The sequence below is a fragment of the Podarcis vaucheri genome (assembly GCF_965113315.1).
Source record: "Podarcis vaucheri genome assembly, chromosome: 3".
Taxonomy (NCBI): domain Eukaryota; kingdom Metazoa; phylum Chordata; class Lepidosauria; order Squamata; family Lacertidae; genus Podarcis; species Podarcis vaucheri.
Genome location: NC_138761.1, coordinates 17,636,839 through 17,654,590, shown reverse-complemented (window position 1 = coordinate 17,654,590; position 17,752 = coordinate 17,636,839). Strand labels below are relative to the sequence as shown.

The following is a 17,752-nucleotide window of genomic DNA, read 5'->3' as shown; positions in this document are numbered from 1 at the left end:
GTAGTAGATCTTCCCTGACACATAAGCAATAGCCTTCAGTGTAGAAGATTACTTGCCAGTTCACTGGCTGCATATACTGCAGCGACCTGTCACCATATCAATTCTCATAAAAACTTAAAACACATCACTTTCCAGTGAATACAAAGATTTTCCGATAAGGACAAAGATGAAAGTAGCAATTTTAGGGGTTCTGAATTGGTGAAAGTACAAGCTACAAATGATGCGTTTCCGCAGCTATTGTAATTATTCTGCTTGTATATTATGAACTGTAGTTTATAAAGGTATTCCTAATTTAATATCAGTACTAAATGGTAAGAATGTGATGTTTTCATATATGACTCTTCATGACTAATGGTTATTGAATATAAATGAGCATTCACAGGATTCCAAAAACTAACGTCAACGCTTATTTTCATATAAAAAATATATATAGTACAGATTTGTTACATTTGCCATTTCTTCACAAAACAAATATAGAAAAACCATTCAGTTTTGACTGTGACTTTCTGATAGCACTTAGAAACACAAAATGCCTAAATTGAGGGGAAATTCAACAGGTATTGTATAGATCGGCCTCCCAAGATAACTAGAAGCCCTCTAAATATTTGGACTACAACTGAAATCAATCCCCGGCCAATGTGAGTTTTGTAGTCCAAGTAGAAGGCATCTGGTTGGGGAAGCATAGGTTTTGCCAGTAAGTAACTTCATCCCAATTCTTCAACTCTGTCATTGCTGAAGGCCAAGATAACTTTGTATCAATCCTTGAACTCGAGACAAAATTATTTCATTGGAACTATTGCAATCCTCTGGTCCATACGGTGGGTCAATAGTCAACACCCCTGCAACACAGAGTGTGGTTTGTGACTCTCCTTGCTCCTTTACAGGAATATGGTTTTTCTCCAACCAGTTCTTCAAGCTGCTTTTCTTGTCCTCCAGCTCCTCTTGACTGTAGGTTTGGCTTTCTCCAGGCATGAATAGGTGGGCAAGTTTCTCTTTCATAGCATCAGAAGCTTCGGACAATATCTGCACCTCTTGCACTGCATGCCCCAAGATGCCTGAAACAGACACTTTTCCATTCTCAAGGGGATTTGCCAGAAGAATGCTGTCAAGAAAAGGAGTTTCACATGAAGTTTTACAACTTGGTGGAAAGACCTACAGAAATCTCGCACGCTAAACGCTATCAAATGTATACTCAACTTTATCTCGTCAAAACACACATGCCTCAACGTCTCAGTCCCACAAACACCTGCACCATGAAGCATTCAGGTCAGGATGCAGCAGCCGCCCGCCCCCACAGTGAAAAATTACAAGAGTGTGGAATTGCAATAGCATCCCAGGCTGATCCCATTACATCACACCAACAAAAACTAAGAGTGCAAGTTGTTGTGCCAACATTAGCTAGCGTTATCAGCAGTCATTGTCTGAAAATGTTATTACCTACATAATCCTTAAAAATATTTCAGCCACTATGTGGCTAGCCAGTGCCTACTGTACAAAAAGCAATGCATGCCATTGTTCAAAGCACTTTTCCCCACTGTTGCACATTTTTCAAGCACTAAAATACAAATCTATACAAAGAAATGCGTTCCCTCAAAGTAACACCCTCCCAAATCAGTAGCGTTTAGCTCAATAGCATCTATGTATTTAGCCACTGAAAATCGAAAGGTACAACTCAGCCCTTATAGTAAGTATGAGATGCAGAAATACTAAAATCATTTCTTTTTGGAAGAACAGAGGTTTCAGTTGACGCATCACAGTAATTCCTAGTTGCTAAACTTTTACCCTTCTGTGGTATATACAAAACCTCAAGCTAATGAAGTACCTCATGAAAGTGAAGTGGCAAGTACTGTACATAAAACCGATCTATTGCAGATGCATTTGGTCGTATAAACCAACCCCAAATCTTTTAACCTTGCCCATCCCTCACATTTTTTAGACCATGCTCCATTTTAAAATGGCTAATATTAACTAGAACTATTATGGCTGAAAAATGTTTAAAGGCATAGTGAGTTGCTTCCCACATCTTTTCAAAAAAAGTAATGATTTGTTAACAAACGTACAAAAAACATAAGAACGAAAACAAAAATCAAAGCTCCCACATTCTTAGGCAACTGTGGAATACCACTGCTAAACCTTAACATTGATGGTCAGTGACCTGATCATACTGCCTCAATTTTACCAGTGTAGAAAACTCATCTGATGCTATCTCAAACATTTTCCACTTTTCCCCTTCAACTTTTTCAGCTGTCCTATTTATGAGAGTATCAGTGAAAAGCATAAATTGCTGGGCAAAATTTCTAGTGGTTGGTGTGAATAGAAATTCTGAAGTGTGAAGCCAGACAACACCAGACATTTGTCATAGCAGCAGCAACAACAGGCTAACTGCATGCTGAGTAGAAAGTAAAATTTACAGATATTTTACAGATTTGTTTTTCTACTAATGGTTGTGCTCCCCCCTTCCCCTCCCAATTCTTGTTCTGATTCATGGTTTTGAAAATAAAATAAATGTTGATACACCTCTCTCTCTGGGTATCACACTTCCATGCATACTGAACTCCTGCTTACTTGGCAGACACTGGATCGACTGTTAAAACCCATCCTTTATACTTCTGTTTCTCAGCAGCCAGAACTTCAATTTCTTTATTCACATAAGTCAGCCATTCCAAAGGTGTCTTCCTCTGCCACTCAGTCATATTTCCTATTTGCTGAACCTAATGAGAAAACAAAAAACACACTGATCAGCAAAAGTTGATAAAGCTGTCTATTAAAACAATGTCTAGATATCCCGCTCGTATCTAGAAGTTAGGAACAACAGCACAATCCTAGATATGTTTATTTTATTTATTTCTCATTTATTAATTTTGTATACTGCTCTTCCTCCAAAGATTATAGGGGCTGTTCACAGCATAATAAATGAGAACACAAAATACATATTAACCGAAAACCAATAACCTTCCAACAAAAAACATTTATAAGGCCATAGAATGTTAAACAGCCAAAAGTAAGAAGCAGATTTTAAAAAATAAGGTTTACAATCTAATGCAACTGGCTTTAGAGACTCAAGAAATGCAATAAGGGCACTAAGTATCACAGCTAAACATATCTTCCACCCACTCTTTTTATACTCGAGATCAGAGCATGTTTCTCCAAAAAATAATCTTACTGTGCAAATACTAAAGTGTTATTCAACCCAGAGCGAGGGCATGTTTTGGAAAGGCTCTGCAGTCCCAGAGAAGAAGTTTATTTGCGCCCGCCTTCATCCACACAGTTCTTGCTTCTTCTCTGCCTTTATGCCCATAAAAGAGGCGCGGAGCCGGATCAACAATATTTTTACATCACACTCACCGCTAAAGATGAAATGCGGGTTTCCTTGTAATCCAGCCGGTAAAGAAGGCGAGGGATTCAGGCGAAACGCATGCAACGTTTCGCTCCCCTCGTCATTGCTTGGGCCCAGAATGCATCGGGTTGTAGTTTCAAGTTCCTCCTCTGCAAAAAAGCAATATCCGGAAACAGCTGCTTACGGGCAACCCCTTCATTCATGGCATATTCACTCCCATCTCACACCCTAAAAATAACCGCGTTCAGCAAGCAGCCCCGCAGAACGAGCTGGCAGAGCTCGGAAGTTTAAGCAGTCCGGCAGCAAATGATACTATTTAGCTTACTCCGCCTCTCTTTGCCTAACGTTAAAAAGAAAATTAAAAGCCAATTCAGAGGGCCAATCCTAATAGATGACTAATCAGAGGCAACTCCAGTAAAATATACTGGGTAAGTGTTAAGATTAGTTTTCCAGAGTGCGAATGCAAAATAAATTTGATCGGATTAAGTCGCCCTGAATCCAGCGAGTATGCCTAGAATTGCAGCTTCAATGGACTTTTTTAAAGGCACGTTTTTAGAAAGCTTTTGTAATAGTGCCAGAATGGGGGTCACAATATTTTAAAGCAAGGAGGGTGCTTCTTTATGTTACTGTAGAATAGTAGCGTTTTCCTAGCGTGCGTTGTCCTTTCCGTTCCAAAGATAATATTCTTATTACAGTTGTTAGTCGCTTTATCTTACCCAAGGCAACTCAGAGCGACTTACAACCAATCTAGCCAGTTTGCATTGCTTGAAGTAGCCCAAAACAGTGGGTCAGGTTTCAATGTAATCCTATATAGACTTAACCTGGGGTACGTAAATAAGAGTTTCCCAACTCTGCTAGCTAGCTGTTTTTTTGAACTACAACTCCCATCATCCCTAGCTAGCAGGACCAGTGGTCAGGGATGATGGGAACTGTAGTTCAAAAATAGCTAGAGACGAGAGTTTGGGAAGCCCTGGTTGAATTTAACTTACTCGGGTTAGCTTCTTTATAAACATGCATAGAGCATTAAACTGACTCTCGAGTCAGCTCTATTGAACGTAGTGAGAAAACCGACGTCGGAGTGCACCATTAATGTTCTGCCTTTTGCATACTAGTGTTACGAGGAATCTCTTTCCTCCTGTTAGGGCAAAAATCTGGGTGCGGGGTTACTCTGCCACCCAGCTCATCGGACTAAGTCCGTGGGTCCCTGCGGAAGAAAATGAGCTCAGCCGGACGCAGGAGCAAACTGCAGAAGATCCAAGTTTATTGCGCAACAGGTTCAAGGCGAGATTGAACAGCGAGAAAGGGGTGACATGAACTTTTAAAGTTCCCTCCGTGTCCCAGAGTACAGTGCATGAAACGTCATGAATACATTATGGGAAGGTTGGGTTTCACCAGTTACATCATGAATATAATTTACACGTCATGAATACATTATGAAAAGGTGGAGTTACATTAATTAACATTTCGGATGAGGGAGGGGGAACATGCGGAGTGAGAAATATACATAGATACACATGTATTGAGTACCGGTGGTGGCAAGACAATGGGTCAGAGATATGCATCGTCTGCCACCTGATATTGCCTAGAGGAAAGCTTGACAAAACGATCTGGGTGGATTAAGAAGTTCCTGCGTACGTGACCTGCCACTTTGGGGATTATGGAAGTGGGGACAGCATCATGGAGTCCAAGGGGAACTGAGTTGAATGGCACCGAGAACGAGCAGATCAGAACCACGGCTGATTTTATATCAATTTTTGAAGATTTCAGTGATTTCTAAGCCACTCTGTACTATAGAGCAAAAGCAGAAACAGAGTGGATACATTGTAACAGGATTTTGACAGTATTACTTGAGAGATTATGGAGGACAGGGGAGGGGTGATGGAGTCCTAGAGAAATTGAGCAAATATATTGTAGTGAAGAAGACATTGCCCCCCCCCCCGTTCCGTATCAGTCCCCCATTCGGAGATAGATTTGCATTAAAGTTCTGTAAGAACTTGCAAATCTTTTCTCCGCACCCTAAATCTCGGTGAATGGGATGTGTGTCTTTATGCAAACCTGAAAGGGACTTGCAAGCCATGCCTCTTACGGTCATTTGCAAGTATATCAGTGCAGGTAGCTGCATATAGGGTATTATATAAAGAACACCTCTTGTATTTTGTTGCTAAATTACTTGTGGCATTCTCAATAGTGTTTTATGCTTTACACCTAGCAGGAAGGTCCAATTGACTGAAAAATGCAGTTGGTGTTTTGTCCTTCGCCATTTTTGTGTGTTTCTCAGGTGTCAAGCTAGCTCTTCTGTGGTCTCACACTGACATAGTGCTACAGCAACACATCCTGTCTGTTGAATCCCCTCGGGGCTTTCATTTAACCATGTTGCCTGGCATTCACCATAGCTGGCACAGGTTGGACATCTCGTGAGGGAGAGGTCTTCGCCTTGGCCTTTAGCTATGGGATTCTATTATAGGCTGTGGTTTTGCACGCATGGGGAGTTGCCCACTTGCACTTAAAGGACCAAAAAGCTAACTGCAGCCTGGATACACTTGCCCAATTCAAACTGAGTCCAATTTGAATTTATCTTGCCCCATGGTTCTCAACTCTTCAAACCAATCTGTTAAAAGAAAACCATTCTTAACAAGGGCAGTTGTCCAAATAAGTCAATTTAACTCTATAAGGGATCATTCCTGCTAAACCAAAGCATATGCACCTTCATGTACCTGGTGTTTTATGGATCCAGAAGCTTGTCCTTGGAAAAACGAGGTTTAACACATTTTAAAATGGATATGGAAAGTTGGCAGGGTGCCAGGTGGAACAATTAAATGTGGTTATAAATTGATCTAAACATTGGACTACAGAATAGTGTGAGCTATTAGAAAGTATAAAATGCATGAGAATTCTCCATTGGTGTGTAAGCAATAAGACATTAACATAAAAACAATTACACACAAAATTGCCCCCCTTTGTGGAAATCACACTGTCAGACACATTTCAACATTCTTACATAATAACACATAATACAAAACAAACTAATTAAATATCAGTTACATATCTTGACACAATCGTGATCTTTTATTCATGTATCTTTTGAATCCTGGAGCACAGTCTTAAGGTTCGAAAGTGAGAAAATGTCCTTGCAATTCAACTCCTCCCCTTAGCCATGAGGGGTTGTCGCTGCTTTTCATCATTGCACATCTGTAGAAGTGATATCCTGTAAGGGGCAGGGTTTTGGGGCGACTTAAAAACACAGTTAGACAAGGAAAGGGCAAAAGGCAAAAAGGATGTCCTCCAGTTTCCATGGGAAGCTGCAAATAATAACAATCTTAGTGGATTAAACATTTTATTCATTATCACTTTTCCATATAATTACTGTTATTGTCTGCTAAGTTTGTTTGCTTTCCTTTACTTAATTTTTGTTGTTGTTGTTCTTTTCATATTATAAAATAAAAAATTACTCCACATGTATAGAAAGAGAACTGTAAAAATACAAAGGTTAAAAAATAAAAGGAAAGCAAAAATTAGATTACCAGTTAGATGAAAATGGACTTGACACAAAGACATCAGATTCAGAAAATAACTATTATTAAATAGTACAAAGATATTATCAAAACCACACATATTACTACTGGACTCAAAAAAAGAGGGAAAGCAATGGGGAAAACTTAAAATTCACCATGTGCTATCCAATAAAAGAACTTCATGAGACTGACTTTCAACATGTGATGAACATGTCCCCAAAGTAAAACACACACACACAAAATTACCTATGAGGAACCAAAAGTAAATAAATGTTAAGACACGCAATTAATTAATTAATTACTTGAAGTAACCTGAAGTAATCTGTTTTGGCATTTTAACATCCCAAATGACGTGACAACATCAGCTGTAATGTTAATAGCGGAATACTGGGAAATGAGTTAATACCAAGAAAAATGAATGGCAATTTAAAGTTGTGCGGGTACCTTGCACTAGCCAAAATGACAGAATTAATAAGAAATGCTCAGGCCAAAGGTAAACAAGTACCATTCCACAAACAATGTTTGGTTGTGCTTCGATTAACTTCATAGACATCATGGAGAAACGGATTAAATAAATGAAAACAGATTATTTGTAACTTAAAAGAGTGTCAAAGCCACAAAGAGATGGAAGTCACTAGCAGGGATTCAGACTTGTTTCACAGAACAGAAAGAAAGTTGCTGTGGGAGGAAAAAGGGACAAACACTTTGTTATCGGGGTTCACATATCCTGTTAAAAGGGAAAATTATTTCATGTGAGAAGCCTGTCAGGAAATGCTGTTCCTAAAATTCCCATTGAGGGGGGGAATGCTTTGATATTTACCTGTGAAAAGAATTTGGCATGTTAAGATTTGGAACCTGGAAAGCTCTTGACTTTTGATGGGCTAGTTTTTTTGTTTGTTTGTTTGTTTGTTTTTTAAGCCTTTTGTCTTACGTAGCCCCTGGGGCAAAGACACATTTAGGGTGATTTCCCTCAATGGTTCCAAGTTTTTGCATTTGGGTAAATTTCTCTCTGCAGTTCTCAAAGAAACCTCCTCTCCCCCCTTACAGTTCCCCCCTTCCTCTCTCTCTCTTCTTTAGCTGATCTAGCCTCTGTGCATGTGTAGAGTTCATGTCTCAGGAAACGTTTTATACTATTGAAAATGTTGCATCCTTTGGCTAAATTAACATTTGAATAAGGGAAGGGAAGGGTATGGAGTAGATTTTAAAATAGGGTTAGATTTTAAACAAAAAAAGAGAAACTCAGCAATTTAAGTATTCACTAAAACTAGCAATTTCAGCCCAAGCAAAAGAGACTGCTTCCTTTATGTACAGGAAAGGGCTAATATCCCTCTGGCCATTCGCGGAACAATCAACCGCTCTCTTATTTATGAGTAAAAATGGCCAGAGGGTCAGAATTCATAGGATTTTTTAACATTCTCAGTCATTTCAGCCTTACCATTTGCAGACAATTTCCCCCCCTGCCCTTTATTTACAGGGCAAGGCTCATTCTACTTGACTATTCATTTGTATGTGCTTAAACTTTGAGTAGACTTTTAAGTCTGATTTTTGTAAATAATAGACAAAATGATAAACACTGTAATCACTTAAATGCCTGATATCACCAGTTCTGCTTCAAACATCATGGCTTCACCTCACACCTTTTAAAAACAAAGAGCAAATCTGGGCTGAATTTCAACTCATCAGCCACAAATTCGGAAAGTTGAAAGGGACCTGGGGTCATCTAGTCCAACCCTAAAATACAGGGTTCATGGCAAGATTTGTACTACCAGAAACACACACATACTTATGTACACAGACACAACTGGGGAAGAGATCACAAACCATGCGCCTATCATGGAAAATAAAAGAGGAAGAGGAAAATAAAAGTACCCAACTAGTTTGAGTGAGAGTTTACTTCCTTAGACTAAAGAGTGAAAGTTCCTAGATAAATTATCTTTAAAGACTGAAGTGAACATTTTCCTAAGATAGGGAGAGGATCTCTTATAAAGCATAGTTTAAACAGCCATAGATTTGATTTAAAAGGAATATAAGAGTGAAAATTTTCCTGAACTTGCAGAGGAATAGTAAGCCTAATCTATGCCCCCCCTTTGCAGTTTCCTTTAAAGGAAGCTTACTTGGGAGTAAATTTACCTGGCACAGAATAAGAAGGAGAAGGGGGGGGGAAAACCCCTGAAAGAGACAGAATTAAACAAGGGGGGCATTTTCTAAGAAAAGAGGCCAGGACGTCTTATAGAGACTGATATCAGGAGCCTTACAATAACTCTTCTGTCCAACCAAATCAAAGTTAAAACTGGACTCACATAATTTTTTTAGAAGGAACACCATACTTTCATAGGCATATGCTTAATGAAGTACATACACTGCATTTTAGCTTGAGAGAGCAGTTGGCTCAACTAGGCTTTTGCAGCAGAAACATTAGGTTATCAGCACCTTCCAGAATAAGACTGTAGACCCACAATCTCAAAAGTTGGGGCAAAGCAAGAGGTGGGGTAAACATTTGCACACTTCATTCTCATTTTCTCTTATTTAGGGCTGCTAAGATCCAGCATGGCTTCCTTAGATTTAAATTTTGAAGCAAGCTTGCAGTTCAAACTATGCACACTTAAGAAAGGCAGTCTGCCAGAGACAGAAGGAACAGACAACACACATAACAGACAACATGTAAACATACATATTCTCATATATGTATTAACAGACAACACACATAACAGACAACATGTAAACATATATTATCATCCTTTAGTTGGTTATTGCAAGGAGTTGGGCCAGGTTTTATGAGCCTCCTTGCCTCTTTAAACACACCACCAGTTAATCAAACTGGCAGGGCTCACAACGCTTGGTTGACTGGGTACCCCTTTATAGATGCATGCGTTGCTGTTGTTGCTTTTTTGCTTTTTCTTTTTTTTTTTTTTTGAGGGGGGGTGTCTGGGATAGAGAAGGGGGAAAGAGAGGGGTTGATTAGGATTGGTATGTCTAGGGGTTTGGTATGCTTAGTACAGGGAAGTATAGTAAAGAAGAGAAGGGGCTTCTAGTTGCCTGGCAACTTCCTTAGTGGGTTTTAGAGAGCTCTAGCTATCCGGTTCCTTGCGTTCCCTTTCCTATTTCCTTATTTCCTATTTCCTTATTTCCTTATTTCCTATAACCTGGGGTCTCTTTCCACTCTGCCGGTCCTGCCCAATTCCTCATGGGCTATCCCTCCTGGCAACCTCCTATCTATCGTCACATCTCAGGAAAAGGGGCCCTACTGGACGCCCGCGCCATGCAGTGCCAGATCGGGTGGTCCCTGGATAGAATTTCGAACTGAAAATCCCCCTTGCTTTTGGAAGCGGGCTCACGCACGATACACGTGTTACGTGGCACCGACCAGTGCGGCTGGGATTGGGATAGAAAGCCAGACCCCTTCCTGCCCCCTCGGTGAGGGCGCTCGGGAAGTTCGGAAAGAGAGCTCCAACCCCTTGCTTTCAACTGGGATGCCCGTTGCGGGAAGTCGGCTATCTTTCAAGTCGGGTCTCTCCGTCTTACTTTCGGACTCCCAATTGGTGCGGCTGGCTGGAGATTTTAAGGAAAAGAGATAGAGCTCAGAACCCCCCTTTCGGGTTGAGCAGCGGTCCACGGTCTCTCTCACTAACTGGACCAAGAGAAAGGCAAGAAGGAGCGATAGAGAGGAGGGCAGAGAATTCAGTTGCCAGGAGATTCCACCCCCTTCCCACCAGTGCACTGGATTTTCCTTTTTCCTTATACTCACGCGTCTTGTATGATGATCCCGGGATCGATGAATAAGCCGGCTGGATCCCTCTTTTGCTCCCCGGTTGAACTCCTAGGGCTTTCGATTACCGCCCAGAAGATGGCTGGGGGTCCAAAAGGATCTTCCCAGGCAAAATGGCCTGGAGCCGGCTGAAGATTTCGGGGCCCCCAGTCAGCAGCTTGGGAGAACCGCAAGCCCCACGTTGGGCAGCCAACTGTTAGGGCAAAAATCTGGGTGCGGGGTTACTCTGCCACCCAGCTCATCGGACTAAGTTCGTGGGTCCCTGCGGAAGAAAATGAGCTCAGCCGGACGCAGGAGCAAACTGCAGAAGATCCAAGTTTATTGCGCAACAGGTTCAAGGCGAGATTGAACAGCGAGAAAGGGGTGACATGAACTTTTAAAGTTCCCTCCGTGTCCCAGAGTACAGTGCATGAAACGTCATGAATACATTATGGGAAGGTTGGGTTTCACCAGTTACATCATGAATATAATTTACACGTCATGAATACATTATGAAAAGGTGGAGTTACATTAATTAACATTTCGGATGAGGGAGGGGGAACATGCGGAGTGAGAAATATACATAGATACACATGTATTGAGTACCGGTGGTGGCAAGACAATGAGTCAGAGATATGCATCGTCTGCCACCTGATATTGCCTAGAGGAAAGCTTGACAAAATGATCTGGGTGGATTAAGAAGTTCCTGCGTACGTGACCTGCCACTTTGGGGATTATGGAAGTGGGGACAGCATCATGGAGTCCAAGGGGAACTGAGTTGAATGGCACCGAGAACGAGCAGATCAGAACCACGGCTGATTTTATATCAATTTTTGAAGATTTCAGTGATTTCTAAGCCACTCTGTACTATAGAGCAAAAGCAGAAACAGAGTGGATACATTGTAACAGGATTTTGACAGTATTACTTGAGAGATTATGGAGGACAGGGGAGGGGTGATGGAGTCCTAGAGAAATTGAGCAAATATATTGTAGTGAAGAAGACATTGCCCCCCCCCCTTCCGTATCACTCCTCAGAGAATGAAGTGCAGTTTAGAGAAAGCTGAGGAATTGCCCTCCAGCCCCACGAGTGCACGCTCGCACTTAAGTAACACTAAACGAATGCCATCCATTCTTTTAGGACAGGCTCTTTAATCTGGTGTGATGCCTGGAGTGAAGAAAACCGACAGATGTTCTGTTATTGTTCATTTTATTCAGAAGGCTCTCACGTTCTTATTCGCTGTTGGCTGGAGGTCCTTGGGCGGAGTGTAAAAAATAAACCACCTTTTAAAAGGTTAACAGCCATCGGTTTCCCAATGGACAACACAGAAATACTGTATTGATTTACCAGGCGCTGGTAGCAGAATATAGGGGGCGCAAATGGACTAAAGACACGTGGATTTGAGGAAACAAGCGATCCCTTTCATTTGCCGCAAGGAGCTTCTCAGCGACCACTGCCTTTTCACGAGCACCAACTTTCCCAAACCCTTCACTCTGCCTTGAGCAACCCCCTCAAAAAATTCAGTGCTGACAAAACTTCCCGAACGCGCAAATATATTAAAATCCGCTTCCACCCCGGGAAGCCACCGTAGAAAATCTGAGGGAAATGTTGCTGAGCGGCGTACGGTGGGGCGCTCGAAACCCAGCCAGATGGGCGGGGTAATAATAATAATAATAATAATAATAATTATTATTATTATTCCCCAGAAAACGGCACGTGTTTTCAAACGGGCAAATTACACGCTCGGGCAATAACCGCGTTCCCAAAATGGAGGCTGCCTCAGCCTCCGCTCCCTCCCTCCCTCCTGCCAGCCTGGCGTTGCTACGGAAACCAAAAGCTGACTTTCTTCCCGCCTCGCCGGCCCGCGGCGGCCTGGCCATTGTTACGCGCACGCGCGCCAACGGCACGTCCTATATAAGGCCCCGCGAGCCCGCATGCGCGTGGAGACGGTTGGGCTTTCCCCCCCTGCTCGGGTGAAGATGTCGCGGTATGGCCGTTACGGTGGAGGTGAGTGCGCGGCGCGAGCTGGGAGAAGCGGGTGGAAAAGAGGCCGCAGCGACGCCTCGCTTTGCCTCTTTTCGAGGCCCCGCTTAGCTAAATCCGCGGTGCCCAGGCCGTATTCCGTGTCGGCGGCGGCGGCGGCGAAGAAGCCCGTTAAGCGGCAAAGTGCCGCCACTGCCGCCGCCATTTTGCACAGGCATGGTCGCCGGCTGCGCTGAGGAGAAAGCGACCCCCGGCTTCGGCGCTGTGGCGTTTCGGGCGTTGGAACTGCGTCGCTGCCTTGGTGTGAGGAGGGGGCTCCCCTCGGGGTAACGGCAGACGGGGCTTGTGGCCGGAGCTGGCCGGGTTTGTTTTCCCTCCCTTCGGCGCTACTGACGCTGCGCGGGCAAAATGGAGGCGGCGCCAAAGATGGCGGCGCCCAGGGCTGCTCCGCTCGCCTTCGGCAGCGAGGAAGAGGAGGTGGGCGGGCTGGCCGAGGGAAGGAGCCGCGAGGGCGGCGGCGCGTTTGGCTGAGCCGTCGGCGGAGGGAGGGCGGAGAAGCGGCGCCGGAGGGTCCGAAGGGCAGTTGCCGCCGCTTGCGCTTCCTCTGCCGGCTGCCTGCCGGTTGGCGCGCTTTCCAGGAGCCTCTAATAAAGGGAGTGGCGGCCTCATTGAGCCTCGCCAACTTCTGGCGTGTTCCCCTTTCTCCTTGACCACGCGCCTGCTTAAACTTATGTGCCCCGAAGTATGTGAAGTGCGCTTCTTATGCAGGTTGTTATGATTATTAATTGCTTTGAGTATCTCGACTGTAACACCCAATTAGATGGACAGAAAAACTAGGAGAAATCTTGTGCGCTTGATACAGGGTGTCGGTATAATAGTATTATTTTCCTCCTTGTTGTCGCTTTGACGTGCCCCCCCCCAGCTGCCAGCATGGATGCCGGAAACTTGTGTTTATAATGGTTGCAGCCCTGCTTTTGCGGTTCAGTGGGAGTGCAGTTTGGCAAGTGAAGTGAACGTGAATACTTAGCGGTGAAATTGACTTAAGACTATTAAGGAAGTATATTTTCTTGGAACTTTCTAAAAAAAAATTCTTTTTTTCTTTTGTGTGTGTAGAAACCAAAGTATATGTTGGTAATCTAGGAACTGGTGCTGGTAAAGGTGAACTTGAGAGAGCTTTCAGCTACTACGGACCATTACGCACAGTATGGATTGCGCGAAATCCTCCAGGATTTGCGTTTGTTGAGTTTGAAGACCCAAGAGATGCTGAAGATGCAGTTCGCGGGCTAGATGGAAAGTACGTGCAAGTGCTAACTGGTTATCTACATGGGAATAAAAACTGAATTCTGAGTCCATAGTTGGATTATTAAATATGTGTTTCTGTTGCAGAGTGATCTGTGGCTCTAGGGTTAGAGTGGAGTTATCAACCGGTATGCCACGCCGGTCTCGCTATGATAGACCCCCAGCACGCCGGCCATTTGATCCCAATGATAGATGTTATGAGTGTGGTGAAAAAGGTCATTATGCTTATGACTGTCATCGCTACAGTCGTCGGAGAAGAAGCAGGTACGTTTAGATATAAGGAGATTTGTTTTCGGCAGTTAATCATAGTTTTTATTAGCAAAGAAGGTAATGATACACCATTTTAAAAGTAAATGTTATAATTTATGTGGGTATATTACAATTGTTTATATTTTGTGTTACTATGTTAATATGTTAATAATCAACCTGGTCAAAACCTTTCAGGTTTCTTCGTTTGAGTCAGTCGCCTTGATTCAGAATGTCACGAGCCTTAAGATTTCATGCTGAGGCGCCTTGCAAATCCGACAATTAAGATCCTCCTAGACCTTGAGGTGATCAGCATAAGAGGCCAGATCCCCTCGAGCCATCTACACCTAGCTTCACCTTATTCTTTAAAGGGCAGAAAAATTGAGACGGTGATCGCCGTAACAGTAAATTTGGCTTTCAATTGGGGCCCCCTCCGGTTTAAAAAGAGGAACACCAGATTGACCACATTCCCACCTAGAAAAATCTTCTTGCGTCAATCAAGCCTCACCTGGCTCATTTGGCTGTCAGTTTGATCGTCGTTAGATTGAAGAGAACACCTAGATGCAGCGACCGGCTATAGATACTTCTAGATCGTCTAGATCTGCTAGACCTTGGGCCAAAGAGGGTCGACCTGCAAACTTGCAAGGTTTATTTTAAATACACATTACAGTGTTTTATATTATGATTGTAATTCTAAAATGTTATTCAGTTTAACATCTTTTTTAGGTAGTAAAAAATACTCAAGACATAGGCCCTGATTTTTTTCAACGTACAAGACACTAATTTTTAATTATCAGATATTTTGGCTTCGGCAAAGGCTCACATGTTAACTGTTGAAGTTGTGGTCTAATACTTCTCTTATCTAACCTAAAACTAGGTCACGGTCTCGATCTCATTCAAGGTCCAGAGGAAGGAGATATTCTCGCTCACGTAGCCGAAGCCGTGGCCGGAGGTGAGCATCAAAATTGGAACAAGATGCTTTAGTTTAAGAATCAGAATGGCATATTTGTAACAACCACCTTTCTTTTAGATCCAGGTCTGTCTCTGCTCGGAGATCAAGATCACTCTCCCCTCGGAGATCCAGATCTGTCTCGCCACGCAGATCCCGTTCAGGTTCTTTAAAAAGATCAAGGTAATTTTGCTAATAAGCTTAATGTTCATGGAGTTGATTTAATCATTAGTATCTTAATACTTTTACCCCATATTCAAAGCAGCTTACAAAAGAAAAAGGAATTGTAGGCAATATTTTTTTTTAAAACCCATAAATAAATGCAACAATAAAATCTTTGATTGAATCAAACATATATCTCTGAAGAAAAGCACATCTGGGCATCATATGTTCTAAGTTTCTTCCAGAATGAATAGAATTAATGCACTTTGTATATTGCTGTGACTGCATGTCTACAACCTTGTTTCATGACAGCTTTCATTCACCTGCATAGATGTGTTAAGAGCTTGGAATTGAGTACCTTCTCTTTCAAACCTAGGTCTCGGTCAAGGTCAAGGTCCAGGTCCAGGTCCGTTTCACGACCCAGAAGCAGGTAAACGTCAATGCTTTGTAAAATAGTAACTAGTAATTAGCTAAATTATGTGAAATGGGCATTTTTCTAAATGTTAATCACTTCCAAATGCCTCTTGCAATGTTTTAATTGAACGCATCGAATGTCTACTGTACACACAGGGTTATACTATGAATGCGAGTTCATTTAGCCTACTCTATACATTTAAGTAGTTTAGAAGCAATCTTTGTGGTTCTCGAGTGTTCAGCATCAAAATAACCAATTGCAAGATGTTACCAGCTTCTTTCATGTTTTTATTTTAAAACAGATAAATCATGGCTATAGATCAGGGGTAGTTAACCTGTGGCCCTCCAGCTACTGTTGGGCTCCAACTCCCATCAGTCTCAGTCAGCAAAGGCAGTAGTCAGGGATGATGGGAGTTGTATTCCAGTAACATCTGTAGGTCCACTGGTTCCCTCCCTGGCTGTAGATACTGGATCAGTCTAGTGTTTGCTAATGTAATGTAATTGATGCTGTTTTAACAGCCGTTCCAAATCAAGATCACCATCTTTAAAGAGAAGGTAAGCTGAGCCTCTGAAGGAGACATATTGCATTTTACGCAGATAACAATCGAAATAAAGTTTATAACAGTGTTGTATATCCTGGATTCACAGTTCTACATTTAAAACATTAAAATAATGTTGCTAAATGTTAAAATTCCTACAGAGCTGTGATTTGTTTATAGTTCTTTATAATAGTTTTTAGGTTATTTTTTAAAAAAGTGAAATAATGGGAGATACCCATGAAATAGGGTAAAAGCACAAAAACTGGCATCTTCTGTTGGGAAAGTGAGTGATTACTATTCACTCAGGGTCTGAGGAACTGTGTCAGGCCACTTAAGTGTAATAAGAATTTGCTCTTAAGCAAATTTAAGATTTAACCAAAGTCCAGAACCATTCTCAAAAAGGGTGTTTAATAATAATAATACAGCATATTACCTGGCTATGTTAATGGACAATAAATGTAAATGGCTCAAAGGTTTATAGTTGTGACTGAAACCTTCAGGAAATTGGCAGGACAATCTAGACATTGAACAGCAGCTAGCTGTTACTTAATAATAGTAGACTGTGTCAGAATTTTTAGTTCCTCATGAGTATATGTGTTTAAAAGCATTTTTACTTGATTTAATATTCAGTCTTGCTTTTTCAGTTTTGATATGAGCCATTTATATCCATTCTCCATTAACTCAGGGTAAGTATGCTTCTTGAACACTGCAAGAGAGCTTGGTAATACTTCCTGTGGGAATGGGGGTGCATGCAAACTTTTAAGTTTGCTTCAATATTTAACATTAAGAGCTTGTAGCCTTCAATTCCAACTAACATCCTCTTCTGAAGCAGCATCCAAATAGGTGCTAGGATTTAAATTACTAATGTGCAGGTAGCATGGATCCCCTTTTAAGAACACTAATCTATTAATTTCCATTTTTTACTAATTTTAACATTGAGTAACCTAGTGACTTCATTTTTCCCCCTTTTTATTTTTAGTCGTTCGCCATCAGGAAGCCCTCGAAGGAGTGTGAGTCCTGAAAGACTGGATTAGAATTGCAAAGAACGCGATAGGAAGAATTTTGTTTACGTTATTTTAAGGGATTTCTTTGGTGTTATTGACAAATGTAAGGATTTAGTTGATTGAAAACCTTTTCTAGGGCTAACGCAGCGAGGATCTTGATCTTCTAGTAAAATCTGTAAAAGCTGCTACATTAGACTAGTGCACAATTTCTGTATGTAATAACATCCTGTGATCTGAAAAGTGGGTCTTTTTATGGGCACATGAAATAAAATGTGTATTTCTAACTTTGCTGTAATGCTATTTGCTTCTGTTAATCAAGTGCATGTTAAAAGCAGATTACAGATACCTTAGTGTTGTACACAAATATTGTGCAAGGGTATTGGCTAAAAATACTTGTGGCTACCACTAGCCTGCGGGCATCAAGCTTAAGTGTGACATTTAATTTGGTGCTTCAGGCTTTCTGGGGTGTTATGACTTGCAAAGGTATTTTTAAGGAAGCTGCTTGTCGATCTGATTCTGTAATGGTATTTATACAACTGTTGGAGTTTGATCTGTTAACTTGTA

At 41.9% G+C, this 17,752-nt stretch overlaps 2 protein-coding genes across 4 annotated transcripts; one reads left to right on the top strand and one right to left on the bottom strand.

The window, feature by feature from the left end:
* Positions 1–406: 406 nt before the first annotated feature.
* GEMIN6 (gem nuclear organelle associated protein 6) lies at positions 407–12,366 on the bottom strand. The gene is made up of 4 exons (XM_082218022.1): positions 11,940–12,366; positions 3,346–3,486; positions 2,566–2,711; positions 407–1,102 (listed from the first exon to the last, which is right to left on the bottom strand). Exons 3-4 carry the CDS (start codon positions 2,691–2,693, stop codon positions 727–729), a joined length of 504 nt encoding a protein of 167 aa, XP_082074148.1. The 5' UTR covers positions 2,694–2,711; positions 3,346–3,486; positions 11,940–12,366; the 3' UTR covers positions 407–726.
* A 103-nt stretch (positions 12,367–12,469) lies between these two features.
* Positions 12,470–17,472, top strand: SRSF7 (serine and arginine rich splicing factor 7). Of its 3 annotated transcripts, XM_082217938.1 has the most exons (9): positions 12,470–12,599; positions 13,689–13,869; positions 13,962–14,138; positions 14,998–15,072; positions 15,151–15,252; positions 15,608–15,661; positions 16,165–16,200; positions 16,829–16,870; positions 17,164–17,472. In XM_082217938.1, the coding sequence occupies exons 1-9, from the start codon at positions 12,527–12,529 to the stop codon at positions 17,216–17,218; spliced, it is 795 nt and encodes a 264-aa protein (XP_082074064.1). In that variant the 5' UTR covers positions 12,470–12,526; the 3' UTR covers positions 17,219–17,472. The 3 variants fall into 3 exon arrangements, with proteins under 3 accessions (XP_082074064.1, XP_082074065.1, XP_082074066.1); XM_082217939.1 differs by lacking the exon at positions 16,829–16,870; XM_082217940.1 differs by lacking the exons at positions 16,165–16,200; positions 16,829–16,870.
* Positions 17,473–17,752: the final 280 nt, after the last annotated feature.